At 36.9% G+C, this 16,249-nt stretch overlaps 1 protein-coding gene across 3 annotated transcripts in view; it reads right to left on the reverse strand.

Moving 5' to 3' along the window:
- Positions 1–16,249, reverse strand: part of LOC127801162 (glycine--tRNA ligase, chloroplastic/mitochondrial 2) — a 133,120-nt gene that overhangs the window by 12,686 nt on the left and 104,185 nt on the right. For all 3 annotated transcript variants that reach the window (XM_052336047.1, XM_052336049.1, XM_052336048.1), the window contains 5 exons: positions 6,892–6,963; positions 6,732–6,790; positions 6,242–6,335; positions 5,660–5,878; positions 3,557–3,651 (listed from right to left, as the gene is read on the reverse strand). In XM_052336047.1, the coding sequence (XP_052192007.1) occupies positions 3,557–3,651; positions 5,660–5,878; positions 6,242–6,335; positions 6,732–6,790; positions 6,892–6,963 (539 nt within the window). The remainder of the gene's footprint in view (positions 1–3,556; positions 3,652–5,659; positions 5,879–6,241; positions 6,336–6,731; positions 6,791–6,891; positions 6,964–16,249) is intronic.

The following is a 16,249-nucleotide window of genomic DNA, read 5'->3' on the forward strand; positions in this document are numbered from 1 at the left end:
ATCTCGTTAACCTTTTACCTTCAGTTGTTAATTTTTCTTGTCCATTTGAGCTGCTCTATCATAAATAGCCCAACTATTTTGCTCTTCAACCGTTTGGCTGCACTTGTTTTCCCTATCTTAGACCTTACAATCGACACAAGTTTGATTTTCATTCATCTAAATGTGTCTTTATTGGGTATAGCCATGATCAAGCAGGGTATAAATGCTTACATCCATCAAGGAGAGTTATGTTTCAAGGCATGTTCAGTTTAACCCAAATGAATATCCTTATCCTAATCTTTTTCAATCATCTGGTGGTTTATTTTCTATGGTTAAAGTTGTTGGCCCTTCAACTGATGTTTTTCATTATCTTCCCTCATCTTCTTCAAGTGTTCCTCGGGTGATCTAGTCCTCAGATCCTCCCTTGTCAAACACTAGTAATGGTGGCTCAGTCAACACTTCTCCAGTGCCTTTGGAGAACCCTGCCGTGTCTCAGGACTCTTCTTCATCCTCCTCCAGTCATTATATATGTCGGCCTTCTTTATCCTCTCGTGTACCAAAGTACAAACTTCCTCTAGCACCTTCAGTTCATCCTATGCTTACTAGATCTCAAGCTAAACAGTCCTTGGTTACTTTTCCTCATGTCTTGTTAACTACCTTAGAACCTAGCTCAGTACATGAAGCTCTCTTAGATCCTCACTAAACTAAGGCTATGCAGGAGGAGTTTACTGCTCTACAGTCTAATCACACTTGGGTTTTGGTTCCCTTCTCTTCATATATGAATCTTATTGTGTGTAAATGGGTTTTTCGTATCAAGTATAAATCTGAAGGGTCTATTCTGAAACACAAGCCTTGTTTGGTAGCTGAGGGTTTCTTGCAAACATCGGGTATAGATTATGGAGAGACTTTTAGTCCTGTTGTAAAGGCTCCAACAATAAGAGTTTTTTTTTTTTTTTTTTCTTTGGCTGTAAAATTTGGTTGGGACATACAACAGGTTGATATTAACAATGCCTTCTTAAATGGAGATCTAACCGAAGATGTATATATGGCACAACTGGAAGGATTTACAGATTCTGGGTTTCCATCTTATGTTTGCAAACTTAAGAAGTCCCTTTATGGGCTAAAGCAAGCTCCGAGAGCTTGGTATACCAAGTTGCGCCAAGTTTTACATGGTTGGGGTTTTGTTCGGTCTGTTTTAGATGCATCCTTATTCATTAAACGAACTCCTAAGCCTGTGCAGTGTATGTGGATGATATACTTATCACGGGGTCTGATCCCTCAGCTCTTAAAGCCTGTATACATGATTTGGACACTTATTTTACTCTCAAAACCTTAGGTTCGGTTAATTACTTGCTAGGGTTTGAGGCATTTAGGGATAAAACCAGATTGTATCTCACTCAATCCAAGTATACAATGGACTTGTTGCACAAAGCTAGTATGTGTGATTGTAAGGCATGTGACACGCTAGTGAATATGGGATTATTTTTCATTGATGAGGGTGATAATTTCTTAGATCCGTCACTATATAGAACCATAACAGATTCTCTTCAATACTTGATCTATACCCGGCCAGATATCTCATTTATGGTAAATAAGCTGAGTCAATTCTTGTCTACTCCTAAAATACAACATTGGACAAGTTGTAAATGCTTACTTCGGTACTTGAAAGGTACTATCGGCTTGGGGTTGTTGTTTACACCTAATGTGTCTGATTTAGCCTTGACAGTTTATACTGATGTAGACCATGCTGGCTACAAGGTAACTAGAAAGTCTACAAGTGGTATTTGGGGAGCTTGAGAAAATAGTCTGTTGTTGCTCACTCAGTGGGAGAAGTTGAATATCGAGCTATGGCACAGGGTGTAACTGAAGTTATGTGGTTAAAATCCCTCTTCATTGAATTGGGTTACTCTTTGTCTCATGCTCTAGTTTTGTGGTGTGATAATATAGCTGCTAAAAGCATAGCAGAAAATCCGGTATTTCACTCTCGTACAAAGCATATTGAGATAGATGTTCATTTTGTTCGAGAGAAGGTGGAAAATGGAGATATTGAGATTAGATATGTTCCTACATTGTATCAAGTAGCAGATATTTTTACTAAAGGGTTGCCAAGGGACAGATTCTCTTTTCTATGTAATAAACGTGGGCTACAGTGATCTCCTGTTCATGCTTCTATAACAGCAGACTCAAGTTCAGATGAGGCTAAGCGATTGAGTTCCACTGTTACCGGGCAGTCTACATTGTAGTTGGTTATTTGTTATGTTTTAAAGTGTTATTAAAGAGATAGGTCAGTTGTATAAATAGCAGGTTCACCTATCAATAATATTCATTGAACGAGGCATTTTTCAGATAGCTTTCTTTCGCTCTCTTTCTCTCTCGTTCTGGTTTCATCTTGGTTTTTTTCTATTCAAATTACATTAAAAACACCTAAAAATCATACAATTGTTAAGGACATGTACTAAATAAGAAATTTAATATAAATCCATCATCAAAAAAGTTAGGGACCCCACCTAGTGGGATTAAGTACATGTTCAAAACCAACAAATACAATATAAGTTTCAAATTTTGGACAGTATAGCTTTCTCATCTAAGACAAAAAAAATCTTGAGGAGTTTTTTAATTTATTAATTACAGACAATTAATATACATGAATTATTATAATTACTATGTTTTTGTAATTTTCACACAATAAAGCATGTTTAAAATTACAAAAACTAATTTATTAGAATTAATTTGGTCTATTCTTTTAGGCAAAATTGAAAGTGATTAAAATTTTAATAAATTTAGCAGATTCGGTAGTTGATTGATCTTGTCTCTTGGTTTTGTTCACCATGCATGCTAGGCTCTTTCATGCCAAAAATGATGCTACTCAATCACAAACATACATGAAAGTAAACTTGCTCCATTATCAAAGTATCTGCTACTCATTTTTATACAGGCCACTAGCTTGCACAGGCCTCAATAGAGCAGCGAGTTCTTCTTCTTAGTACAATAACAGCAACCAAGGAAAGTATGACTTCGTTTAGATAATTCTTTTGGGCACTATACATTCTATAAAATTCCCAAAATATCTCTTCACTCTTTTGAGTCTTGAGACATTAGATAAATGTTCTGGCTATGTTTATTTAAAACAAATCAACCCAAAGAAATTAAGACACCTTGGTTTAGATCATACTTTTGGGCACGACCACATTCTATAAAATTCCCAAAATATCTCTTGCCTCTTTTGAGTCTGAGATATTAGACAAATGTTCTGGCTTTGTTTCTTTAAAACAAATCAACCAAAGAAATTAAGACAACTTCTGGGATATGAAACAGGCAGCTTTCCCTATTTCTAATAAAGAGCAAGACAAAAAAGCTGTTGCACAAGCATGTTTCAATGCCTCATATAGCAAGATTTAGATAAACAAACAGTGTACCAATGTTTTCTAGCGACCTCTGCACCAATTTGGCTATATTATACTGGCAATCAGAAAAATAATATACTTAAATTATATACAGTTCCCAAAAACAATGAGAAACATTTCTCAAATGGTTATTGTATAGCAGTGTCAGATTAAAGTATGTAACTTGTATTGACCTGTCGGCAATTGCCAATACAGTCCCTGCATCAGTTTTTGGAAGCATATCTCCAGAATATCTTGGGAGCGTGATTTCAAACAATGCATCTGCAATCTGCAATATGGAAAAAAAAAAAAGAACAACAAAAATATTAAGAGGGAGGCGAAAGGGATATTTTGATACGTGTTCTATTTTGATTTTAAAAATAAGATTTAGATTAGGTTTTATCTTGTTTTATTTTGTTCAGTTTTCATTTATCATAGTTGTTAAGTGATAGAATTACATTTGATTTAGGGATTAGATAGAGTTATACTTGATTCAGAGATCAGAATCATGTTTTGGTTAGTTGTGATCTTTTAGATAGGTTTATCTTTTCATTGCCTATAAATAAGGCACATAATGTAATCTTCAATTCAGCTTTGGATGATTGACTAATAATAGAACAAAATGATTTCCCCTCCCTCCCTCCCTCTCTCTTGGCTTTTCTCTTCTCCAGCTTATTCTTCTTAATCAATTCTTTGTCAACTTTTTGTGATTCATTGCTGTCCCGCATCAAGAGGAAATTGAAACAGGAAAAAAATTCCATATTAAATAGGCTGGAAAGTAATAGTGTACTAAAATTCCATATCAAACAACTACTGTTAGCATGATTATCAATAGGAATCTACTCTACCTTTCTCCGAAGGTCCGACCACTTGGTTTGAGCCCAGAAGTTCAATTTTCTACTACTCTCACCTTTTCAACCTGAATTGACTAGAGACCTTGAACCAGCCCCAATTGTGGGTGGCAGGATATGATATACAAGTTTAAAGCTGGTTGTTTGACTTTTGGGATGCCAAACATCATGAATGATAATAACAGGAACTAAAGGTGTTGACCAGTTGCATCATGAGCTGTACATTGATAGCAAAGACGTCCCTATAGCAAAGACGTCACTATCTTGGTGTTACTTCGAACTAAACAATCTATATTAGGGTTAGAAAAAAAATGTCTCTGTTGCATGCCATTTCCCTATAACTACAACAACATGATCTCATTTTGTCCAAATAACAGATAAACTGGCATGACCAAATAGGACCAAATCAATAACCAGCTAGCAGCAAGAGCCAAAACAAGCACAGTGGTAGTTAGAGCCAGTGAAATCTAACTCTTGCTTCAATGGCCACAAGGATTGCTTGTAAACTTAACAACACCCCCCCCCCCCCCCCCCCCCACACACACACACACACCCACACACACCCACCCACCAATTACGGAACCGACCTGCCCACTTCCAACCCCACCTTACATCTCAGCTGAGGCACTTCCCTTCTCTGAACCAGGGGAGCCATAAGAATTGAGTGAAATAATAAGTTCGTCTACATGAGAGAAATGGACTAGCTCAAATTTAAACACTCAACCTAAATACCTCAAATGGTCTTCACATGGTCAGGGCCTTTTGGGGTAGGTGAACGCATCTGATTCTAAAGTCCCACCTCAAACCACTAAGGAGGCTTATCTATGATTGAATTAGACCTTACGTAATTTGGCCCTGTGTCGCTGCACTGATCTTGCCCTGCTTCATTGATTTCATGAAGCCCAATTGTTGAGTTACGAATTCAGGTCATGAGATATAACTACTATGGTGCTCTACCATACAAATATATACATGAACATGCAGATATATATCCATACATACATATACGTACACACACATACATATACATACATACAGGTACACACACATGCACATATGCATGCACACAGATACATATATACATACACATGCACACACAGACACATATATACATGGACACACACACACACATACATGCATAAGCGTGCATATACATACATACACATTCATATATTCATTAATTCATACATACATATATATGTGTGTTTACATATGCATATAACTAATTTTTGGGAAATATTTTACAAAGCAACTAAACACCAGAAAATAGATAAAAAAAATATTGTTGTGGAAAACATTTTACATTGAAAAATGTTTTCCAATGTAAAGTGTTTTATGTCCAAACAAACCGATTCTTATAATTATTTATGTAAAAGAAAGGTCCATGGTAAACATAGATTAACATAAAAAAAGAATTGAGATAGTTCTTGTTCTGAATTTGACAACCTGCTCTGAGTATCCATCTCTAAGGGCATAATGCCGTGCCATTATCCCCAAGAGGGAAGTAAATTCAGTAACAACAGCAGTAGCAAGATCTGACATCGCCAGTGATGCAGCAACCTCAACAATTTTGAGCTTATCTTCCCCAAACCCTAGAGCTAAGCCAATTTGGGAAACTGTACTTTGAACACGTTTCATCTTGTCCAACATGGTTCCTAGCTTCTCCTGTTTAATTTCACATTACACAAAAATAGCATAGATCAAGGAATAAATCTTTTAGTTAAATTTCACATGAATTTTGACAACTTTACATTGAACAAAAATTAGGCCAGTCACCAAGAATAGTTTAAAAGAAGAAGATTGGTTAGCTATCAGAGTTGTTTTGGAAAAGCAATATTCTATTACTTGTGTAAAAGAACAATGCAATTAACTCTTGATTCATGTAATCAATACCTTTATCCATGTGAAAATCCCTCTCGCAATTAACTCTCTCTCTCTCTCTCTCACTCACAAACTAAATGTGACCTGAAATCAAGTCTCCTGGTGAATGTAGCTTAAGTTGACTGTGTATAAAATGGTAAAACTTACATGAAAAAGAATCCCATTAAGTTGATCTCGGAATTCTGAAAACTTTTTGCGTGTGTCCATCTCGTAGAAAAACTTGGCATCTTCATACCGAGCCCTGCAAAAATAAAAGACTTATTCCTGGTAGACTGAAAAAAGGGAGATAGGAGGGAGGGGGGAGGAATGACGGCAACGGATACAAAGTTGATAAGATTAGTTTATGGACTCTGATGCAAATTCAACTTCTGATCAAAGACAGCAATTAATAATTTTCTTTAAAGACAACTTCCAGCTGAAGAGAAGATGCATACAGATCATCATCATCACAAGCCTTAATCCCACTATGGGGTTGGCTACATGAATTTTAGCTCTACAGTCATCTCTATAAAAGACCATATTACAAAAAAAAAAAAAAAAAAAAAAAAAAAGAAGCATACATTGCATAAATATAATAATTTGCAAAATTCAAATGTTTCTATGCACAAAATGGTAAATGACCAAGGTCAAGATCAACCTGAGCACAGCTTCATTTCCTTTCCTTACTACCATCTCATTGATTGCTCCATTTGCCACCTAAACGCAATGTAAATCTTAATAGATAAATTATAAAAACATTCTTAGTTCTAAGATCAGTGTATAATTTCAAAGCGCAAATAGATGGAAGTAGGACTTACAGCAATGAAGTATGCCAAAAGTTTTCCATCCTCATCAGTTATGGCAAAATACTTCTGGTGCTTTTGCATAACCTGCAGGTGTGGTGATTGTTGTTTGTAAGATAATAAAAGAAGGGTGTGAAATAGTAACACTACTTGCATCTATAAAATGATTGATGAATTAGCCAAGTTCCAAGTGCATCTTTAATGACCCATCATGCAATCATCATGGAGAAAGCATATATTTTACAGGTAACAATAAACAATCATTTTCCTGCCATCAAAAGAATCAAGACTTTGATAACTGTATGAGTGCTGATTCATGAATATGTGATCAACACCTTTTTTTTATTGAGCGGGTAATCACAATTAATAATTGTGGAAAATTATGGTAGAATTTTCTGTCTAATATTCATTGAATCAGTAGGAATATATGCACAGTAGACGCTTACATAGATATAGAAACAAATCTCTTAATCTCCTACTTAGGGTGATCATCTATTTACAATAATATAGACATAATCACAGCCTAATTACAGCCTTAATTCCCTACAAAATATTGACTAATTACATCCTGTATCTTGCCTTGATTCCCGACACTCCCTCTCAAGCTAGTAAATAGACATTGCCCATTCCCAACTTGGCTATAATCTTGTGAAAGACTGGACTTTTTAGTCCCTTGGTTAGGACATCTCCCAGCTGTGATTCACTCAGTACCTAAGAGGTGCAAATAAGACCACTATCTAGCTTTTTCTTGATAAAATGTCGGTCAATCTTAATGTATTTTGTTTGGTCATGCTGCAAAGGATTGTGTACCATGCTGATTGTAGACTTATTGTCACAATAAAGCTTCATAGGACCATCCCACTTAGGTCTTAGATCTTCCAAAATAAAATTCAACCATAACAGCTCACATATACCCTGTGCCATTGTCCAAAATTCTGATTCTGCACTTGATCCTACAACAACATTCTTCTTTTTGCTCCTCCAAGTAACTAAGTTTCCTCCTAAGAAAATGTAGTATCCTATGGTGGACCTCCTATCAACCATTGAGCTTGCATAATCAGCATCGGTGTAGGCCTCAAGGGTGAGTTTGTCACTTTGCTTGAATAAAATCCCCTTTCCTAGGGTTCCCAAGTTTTGCCTCTCCTTTTCATCATTTCCTGCCACTATAATGTCACCAACATAAACAACAAGAGTAGTAATTGAACCTGAACTTGAGTGTTTTATGAATAGGGTGTGATCCCCTTGGCTCAGCTTGTACCCAATGGCTTGCATTACCTTGGAAAATCTCCCAAACTAAGCTCTTGATGATTGTTTCCGGCCATATAGTGCCTTCTTGAGCATGCAAACCTTGTTTCTAGCTATGTTCCTGTTGAACCCTGGGGGTCTTTCCATGTAAATTTCCTCCTCAAGCTCTCCGTGGAAGGATGCATTTTTCACATCAAACCGCTGTAAAGGCTAGTCAAAGTTAGCTGCTCGGGACAAAAGAATTTTCACCGTGTTCATCTTGGCTACCAGGGCAAAGGTTTCTTGGTAATCTATCCCATATGTTTAGTTGTATCTGTCACATTTGCAAGGGCAATAGAGGGGCAATAATGTAATTGAGCTACAATTGTTTGAGAGCACATGGGTGTTGTTTCTAGAATCTGCTTCTAGTTAGCAACCGATAAATAGGCTATAGTATGTAGAGAATGTCATGGTGAAATGATAGATTAAATTCAAACTTCTTTCCCTGCATTTCTCTTTCTCGATCTCCCTTGTTTTCCCTCTATTCTCATTGTTTCTGCTCAGTCACTCCCTCTAATTTTGCTCTCTCTCTCCTAAATTCTTCTCAATTTCCTTTACAAACCCTAGCCCAACCTCAGGTTGTGACATCTAGTATTAGAGGCAACGATTATTGGTTGTGATTTTCGGCGATTCCTTATAGAAATTCCGATCCGACTTCATCAGAGATAGATTGTAATCAATCGGAGTAGCAAATCCAACGATGCCAAGACAGGAGATTTTCGGTCACTTCTCGGTTCAAATTGTGAAGGCGAGGTAGGAGGTTGATTCTCGACAATGAGTCACGAAGTAGATCCAGGCGAATTTCAACTATTGTTCCATAGTGGGTGGATTTAGGTCGCTGCATGTGGTAAAGAAGAGTCAGCAAAACTAAGAATAGGCGATTCACAAGGAGTTCAAATGAGAGCCAATCGAACTCTTGCGAAGCTAGTATTAGGAAGGAAGATCAGAGTCGATATCAGCAGCAATATCAAATTGAGGCAGATCCAGGTTCGGCTTGGAATTGAAGGAGAAGCAGAGTAGCGAGGCAGAGCCAACTAATTCTAGCAATACATACAGGTTGATTCTTGGCGATGATTTCCGACACTCCTCGACTATTAATTTCCAACGGTACTCGGTTATTACTTCGCAACACTTCTCGGCAGTTAATTTCCAATTGGTCCTCGATTGTGAGTCAAGCGACCTTCAGGATTGGGAGAAATTTAGGTGGAGGCAAGTTAGTATCAAGAAGAATGGGCTACAATCAGAAAAGGACTCGAGGAGGAATGCACTACAACAAGAAAAGAAATTTAGGAAGGACGCAATCAACTCGTTGACCTTAAACACAAGCTAGATGACTTACTGATTCCTTTTTCACAGAAGTTCCAGATTAGTAACAACAACAACAATATATCCAGCCTTCATCCTACTATGTGGGGTCGGTTACATGAATTCTAGACTTCTATGTATTTCTGTCTTTTGTCATATCTTCATTTAAGCTCATACACTTCATATCAAACTTTAATGTCTCTCACAAAGTCTTCTTGGGTTCTGCCTCTACCTTTTTTTGACTAATTGTTCCATTTCATCAACTCTCCTCACATGAGCGTCTCTTGGTCTTCTTCTCACATGATCAAACCATCTTAGTCTAGTCTCTCTCATCTTCTCCTAGATTGGCACTACTCCTACCTTATTACGAATAACCTCATTTTTAATTTTATCTTTTCTTATATGGCCGCACATCCATCTTAGCATCTTCATCTCGGCTACACTCGTCTTTTGTTCATGCTGGTGCTTGATTGCCCAACATTTTGAGTCATACAACAAAATTGGTCTTATAACTGTTTTATAGAATTTTTCTTTCAATTTTAATGGGATTTTTCCATCACATAACACCCTGATGCATTTCTCTATTTTAGCCAACCTGCCTTAATTCTATGCGTGACATCCTCGTGAATTTCTCCATCCTTTTGAATCACTAATCCCAAATATCGAAAATGGTATTTTTTTTGTATGATTTGGTCTTCCAATTTTATATAACATCCACCACTCTTGCATTCTTACTAAATTTATATTCTATATATTTTATTTTCTTTTTACTTAATTTAAATCCCTTAGATTCTAAATTGTTTCTCCACAACTCAAGCTTAGTGTTCACTCCCTCTTTTGTTTCATCCACCAACACTACGTCATCTGCAAATAGCATACACCATGGCACCTCTGTCTGAACATGTTTAGTGAGTTCATCCATTACTAAAGCAAATAAGTATGCACTTAGTGCATAACCTTGATGCAGTCTCATTGTAATTTTAAACGGTTCAGTATCCCCTCCGCATGTTCTGACCCTTGTCTCCGTATCTCGATACCTTTCCATTAGGCGCTTCAGTAGGTATATAACTTCCATTGTTAACCTACTAGGCATGAAACAAAAGTTCCAGGTTAGTATTCTAGCTAAATGTTTTTCCAAGAAACTTTTTGATTCATTAAAAAGAAAAGTTCCGGAAGGCAGTTTGTCTGTTCTGAATTTTTCTACTACAGCTAAGGAAAGACCTGAATTGGAGGCAAACAATTCAGGATTACAAAGAAGGAATGACAGCTATCGAAGACGTTATTAAGGTTCCACTGGGGAAGAAATTTGTTGAAATGTATTCTGATAAAATATTTGGTGTTATTTGATTGATAGGCTGTTGGGCCGTGTGTGTTGATTGTGATGGAGCTGCTCGTTATTTGCTGCAAGTTTATCTTTCTGATTTATCTTGATTTATCTTACTATTGTATTGTATCTTCTTAGTTAGTTTTTTTTTATTAGATTTGTTTGTATTTAAGTTTGTTGTAACCTAGTCCTACAAAGTAGGAATATAATCTCTAAAATCTAGGAGAATTCTTAGAATCCATTGTGTATATATTTTAGGATCTCATTCGAGATTGATTAAGTTAAAATCAACTAGCAAGAGGTTATTTTTCTACATATTCGGTTACAGTTGTCAATAAACAAGAAGAGGAGCTAATGAATCAAGATGTGCCTATTGGGAGGTTACATGAGATAAATGAAGAATTATTCAATGAATTGATAGAGGAAGCAAAGTCCATTGCAGTACCTCGGGTGCCACCGGCTAATATTCAGGAATGGAACCTTAAGAGGCTTGGTCTTGAGAATAAAGGTTCTAGGCATACTACACCCTTGCTCTTGGCTTCGGAAGGGCTGAGGAATTTGTGACTTTGGTTAAATTAGGTGTCAAGATGACGACGACAATTCTAGCAGGAAAATATCTCACTGCTGTTATGAATATGTTTGATCCCAAGCAATATGACAGTCTTGCTGTCCTTTCAACTGGAGCAAATGCTGCAGACCAATTTCTAGTGTTGGTCCTAGTAGAGGAAGAGCAAGAGAATAAGAACGTAAAAGAAAAGAGGAAAAAGCCTAGAAGGAGAAAGAAAGAAAGAAGAATAATTTAGATAAATAAACCTGGGATTGGATGAATAACAATGGCCAATTGCTGTAAGTTCTTGGGGACAAGAACTCTCTCAAGGAGGGGGGAATTATTACATTCCCGAGGGTAATAGAGGGGCAATAATGTAATTGAGCCACAATTGTTTGTTAGGAGATATTTTTAATTTCTGTTGAGAGCACATGAGTGATGTTTCTAGAATTTGTTTGGTGGAATGATATATTGAATTCAGACTTCTCTCCCTACATTTCTCTCTCTCGATCTCCCTATTTTCCCTCTATTCTCTATGTTTTTGCTTAGTCTCTCCCTCCAATTCTAATTTCTCTCTCCCGAATTCTTCTTAGTTTCCTTTCTAAACCCTAGCCCAACCCTAGGTTGTGACAATATCCTTTAGCTAGCAACCTAGCTTTGTATCTTTCAAGTGTCCCATCCGCTCTATACTTGACTGTGAAGACCCACTTGCATCCCACTAGTTTCTTTCCTTTTGGTAAATCCACAATCTCCCAAGTATTGTTCTTCTCCAGGGCCTACATTTCAACATTCATAGCATATTCTTCCACTTCTCACAGTTTAAAGCCTCTAATAATGTTGTGGGAATGGATGTTGTGTTTATGTTTGCAAGGAAACTTCTATGAGATGAAGAGCATCTTGTAAAGGATACAAAGTGAGATATTGGGTATAAGGGATGTTTTGTGCACTCTTTGGTTCCTTTCCTGAGTGTTATGGGAAAATCAATGTCAATCAAGGGATCAATGTTAGAAGGAGAGCTAAGAGGTATTACCTCATTTCCAAAAGTTGGGTCTAATGATTGGTATAGCCTTGGTTCGGGTTCTGGATTTTTCCTTCTTGAGTAAATCTATTAAAATTGATTGTCAGTAGTGGCCTTTCCCCCTTCTGTTTGTGAACCAGGATGTAGAAAGGGCTCATGTTAAAGACCAAAATAGCTATAGCAAAGCAAGATAACAGAGTTGTCACCGAGTATGCCAATTTCCTAAAGGGACTATGGCAAGAAATGGATCACTATAGGGTAATTGAGATGAAGAACAGTGATGATGTACCCACCTTGAAAGCTTTCATAGACAAAGATCGCACCTATGATTTTCTTGCAGGCCTAAATGTGGAGTATGATCAGGTGAGAGTTCAAATCCTAGGCAAGGATGACTTACCTTCACTTAATAAAGTAATTTCAATTATCATAGTTAAGAAAAGCAAGAGAGGTGTCATGTTGGACCCCAAACCAGTTGAGCCCTCAGCAATGGTGGCAAAAGAAAGAGGAAATCGTGGGTTTAAGAATGACCAACTGCTAGGAGAAAATGGAAAAACAGGTATCAAATCCATGGGGAATGACAACCGTGAGAAGATGTGGTGTACTTTTTGCAAGAAACCACGGCATACTAGGGAGATGTGCTATAAGCTACATGGAAAGCCACCAAGCAAGGAATGGGGAAATAGAGGTGGACAACATCAGCATAGGAGCTACGGGAAAGTTAATATGGCAACTCTACAGGAGGAAAAACAGTCCTGTGAACCAAAAGAATTCAACAAGGAGGAGATTGAAAGGTTGCGGTACTTTTTAAGTACCCTTGAGGCACCATCCTCTTCAGGTACATGCACACTGCAACAATCAAGTAAAACCTCAATTTCACATGCTTTAAATGCCTTTGATACATCTCTTAAAAGACTCAGATTATTGACTCCAGAACCACAGACCATATGACTCATTCATCCCAGTTTTTTCTCTCATACTCACCCTGTTCTACCAATCGAAAAATTGCTACAACTGATGGTTCTTTGATCACAGTAGCTGGAATAGGAAAGATCAAAATCAACCATTCCTTGACCCTAAAAAATGTTCTTCATGTGCCTAAATTGTCCAAACCTAATCTCCGTATCCAAGCTATCTTATGACACTAATTGCAAAGTGTTTTTTCTTCTGTCTTGTTGTTGGTTTCAAAACAAGGACTTTGGACTGATGATTGGACATGCTAAGGAATGTGATGGCTTATACTATCTTGAGAAATCTGAGAAATTACCTGTTGGCAGGTGGAAGCAACCCTTAACATGCCTTCCAGAACCACATATACCCCACAAGGATACTATTTGGCTACATCATTACAGGCTGGGACATCATGCTTTCTTCAAAACCCTATTGTTAAGGCCCCTACTATTAGAGTGTTATTCTCATTAGCTGTGACTTTTGACTGGGATATACAACAGGTTGATGTCAACAATGCCTTTCTAAATGGTGATCTTATGGAAGAGATTTTTATGTCACAGCCAGAAGGGTTTGTTAGTTCACAATTTCCCTCTCATGTATGTAGGATGAAAAAGTCCCTCGATGGACTAACAAGAGCTGTGTCTGATGGCTCTTTGTTTATTAAATGGACTCCTAAGTTTGTGTTGTTCATTATGGTCTATGTAGATGATATTTTGGTTTCGGGCTTTGATTCTTCAGCTCTTCGGGCATGTATTCAAGATTTGGATACCCATTTTGCTCTTAAAACCCTAGATTCTATCAACTATTTTCTAGAGTTTGAAGCATATCGGGATCACAGTGGCATTTACCTTATTCAATCCAAGTACATTTTGGATTTATTGAAGAAGGTTGCTATGCAAGATTGTAAGCCTTGTGCTACTCCTGTGAATTTTGCCATTTCCTTAATTGATAAGGGAACTCTTGGTAAGGGAATCTTATTCAAGATGAATGAAGATCGAGGAATTCAGTGTTTTGTAGATGTTGATTGGGTAGGTTCTTTAGAGGACAGTAAATACACTTCCGAGTTTTGCACCAAGGTATGGGGAAACTTTGTGATATGGAGGAGCAAGAAGCAGTGTGTAGTGGCTAGAAGCAGTGTTGAGGTAGAAAACCGAGCCATAGCTCAAGGCAGTGGAGCATGAAAACGACTTGGAGATGTCGTTTTGGCGTTTCCGAACCATTTCCAAACCGGGAAACGTTTCTTGTTTCGGAACGGTTTACACTTATTTTTTTAGAAAAATGCTCGTTTCCCGTTTCCATACAACATAGGCTCAAGGTATATGTGAGGTAATATGGCTGGAAAAATTTATGGAAGATAATGCTACTCCTACAAGGCTATACTGTGATAGCAAGTTTGCTATAAGTATAGTAAATAATCTAATACAACATGACCGGATGAAATATGTGAGGATAGATAGACATTTTATCAAGCAAATGATTGAAGATGGTGGTATCAATCTGGTATATATTCCTACAGGTATACAAGAAGTTGATATCCTCACTAAGGCAATGAACAAGGATTTGAGCTGATTAGAGGCAAGGTGGGAATGAAAGACATTTATTCACCAGTTTGAAAGGGAGTGTTGAGGAGGAATTCACGATAAAAAAGAATCTGAAAGACCAGATTGAATAGAAAAGAGATAAAGCCCCAACCGTTCCAAAGAAATAGGAAAAGATGAGGCTTCATCTATTCCTAAGAAGTAGGAGGAAACCTAGAAAATTTAGGAGAAAATTTCTCCCTTATCTATTGTTGTATTTGTAATTTAAATTCCTAGATTTTAGTTAGATTTTCTATATTTAATAAGCTGCATGTATCATAGAAAAAGTGTATTTGCTTAGAGTCTATTCCTAATTCCTCTGGGCTTGTTCATATATATATATATATATGTTGTTGTTGATTGCTTTGGTGTAACTTAGTTAGGCGGCTCGACATTCTGGCCTTAGGCTCGTTGAGTTTATAAACTCAGCAATGCCTCTTCTCTTGTATCTTTGATTCATTTTAATCATTTCAGTTCAATGAATTACACGAGAGCATTTTCTTCTCTCTTGTTGTACCTTTGTGCCCTAGGTTTCTTTTGTTGTCTTAGCTTTCTATTACAAGCATCACAAATATAGAGGAGATGGGGAGGAGAAGGCGAAGAAGAAGATGACAAAAATGAAGATAGAAAAGGGTAGTAAATAGAATGGAGGAGGGGTATTTGTGGAAATAAAATAAATAAATATGTTGGGCTTGAGAATTCCATTTCTTTATTCGACAATTCCAACCAACTTTGATCAAATTCTAATTCCAAAGTTTGAGGGTAATGGAATTCCAAGTCTTGCACTTTTTTAATTCCAGATACAAGAATTAATTAAAACTCTGGAACTGGAATTCCAATTTTAGAGTTTTTTAGGTTTCCATACGACCTGCAAAGGAATCTTACGATCACATAAAAATCTTGGACAAACTTCTCCACTTTAACCATCATGTCTTAATTCTATGAGTAACATCTCTATATTCTCTCCTTTTTTTCAACCATTGGTCCAAGATATCAAAATTGATCTTTTCTGAGAATAACTTGATCTCCAACTTTCACAATAATATCATTCACACTTATATTATTACTGAAGTTACATTCCACATATTTAGTTTTCAACCTACTTAGTTTAAAAGCTTTGGATTCTAAGGCATTTCTCCAGAATTCAACTTTGTTATTCACACCTTCTTTTGTCCCATTGATTATTAACTGCTCCAAATTAAATACTCAAATGAAGCAAGTAATAGCAAGTTGCTAGAACAAGTCCAAATCTAGGGTCATTGGCACATGAACTACTTAAACTAGAACTAGGATTGACATTTGATGTTCTATGCCTTTATTTTTCCAGCCTAATAGAACAAAGCAAAAGAAGGAAAACCAAGAATTGGGAA

Source organism: Diospyros lotus, chromosome 5 (assembly GCF_014633365.1).
Source record: "Diospyros lotus cultivar Yz01 chromosome 5, ASM1463336v1, whole genome shotgun sequence".
Taxonomy (NCBI): domain Eukaryota; kingdom Viridiplantae; phylum Streptophyta; class Magnoliopsida; order Ericales; family Ebenaceae; genus Diospyros; species Diospyros lotus.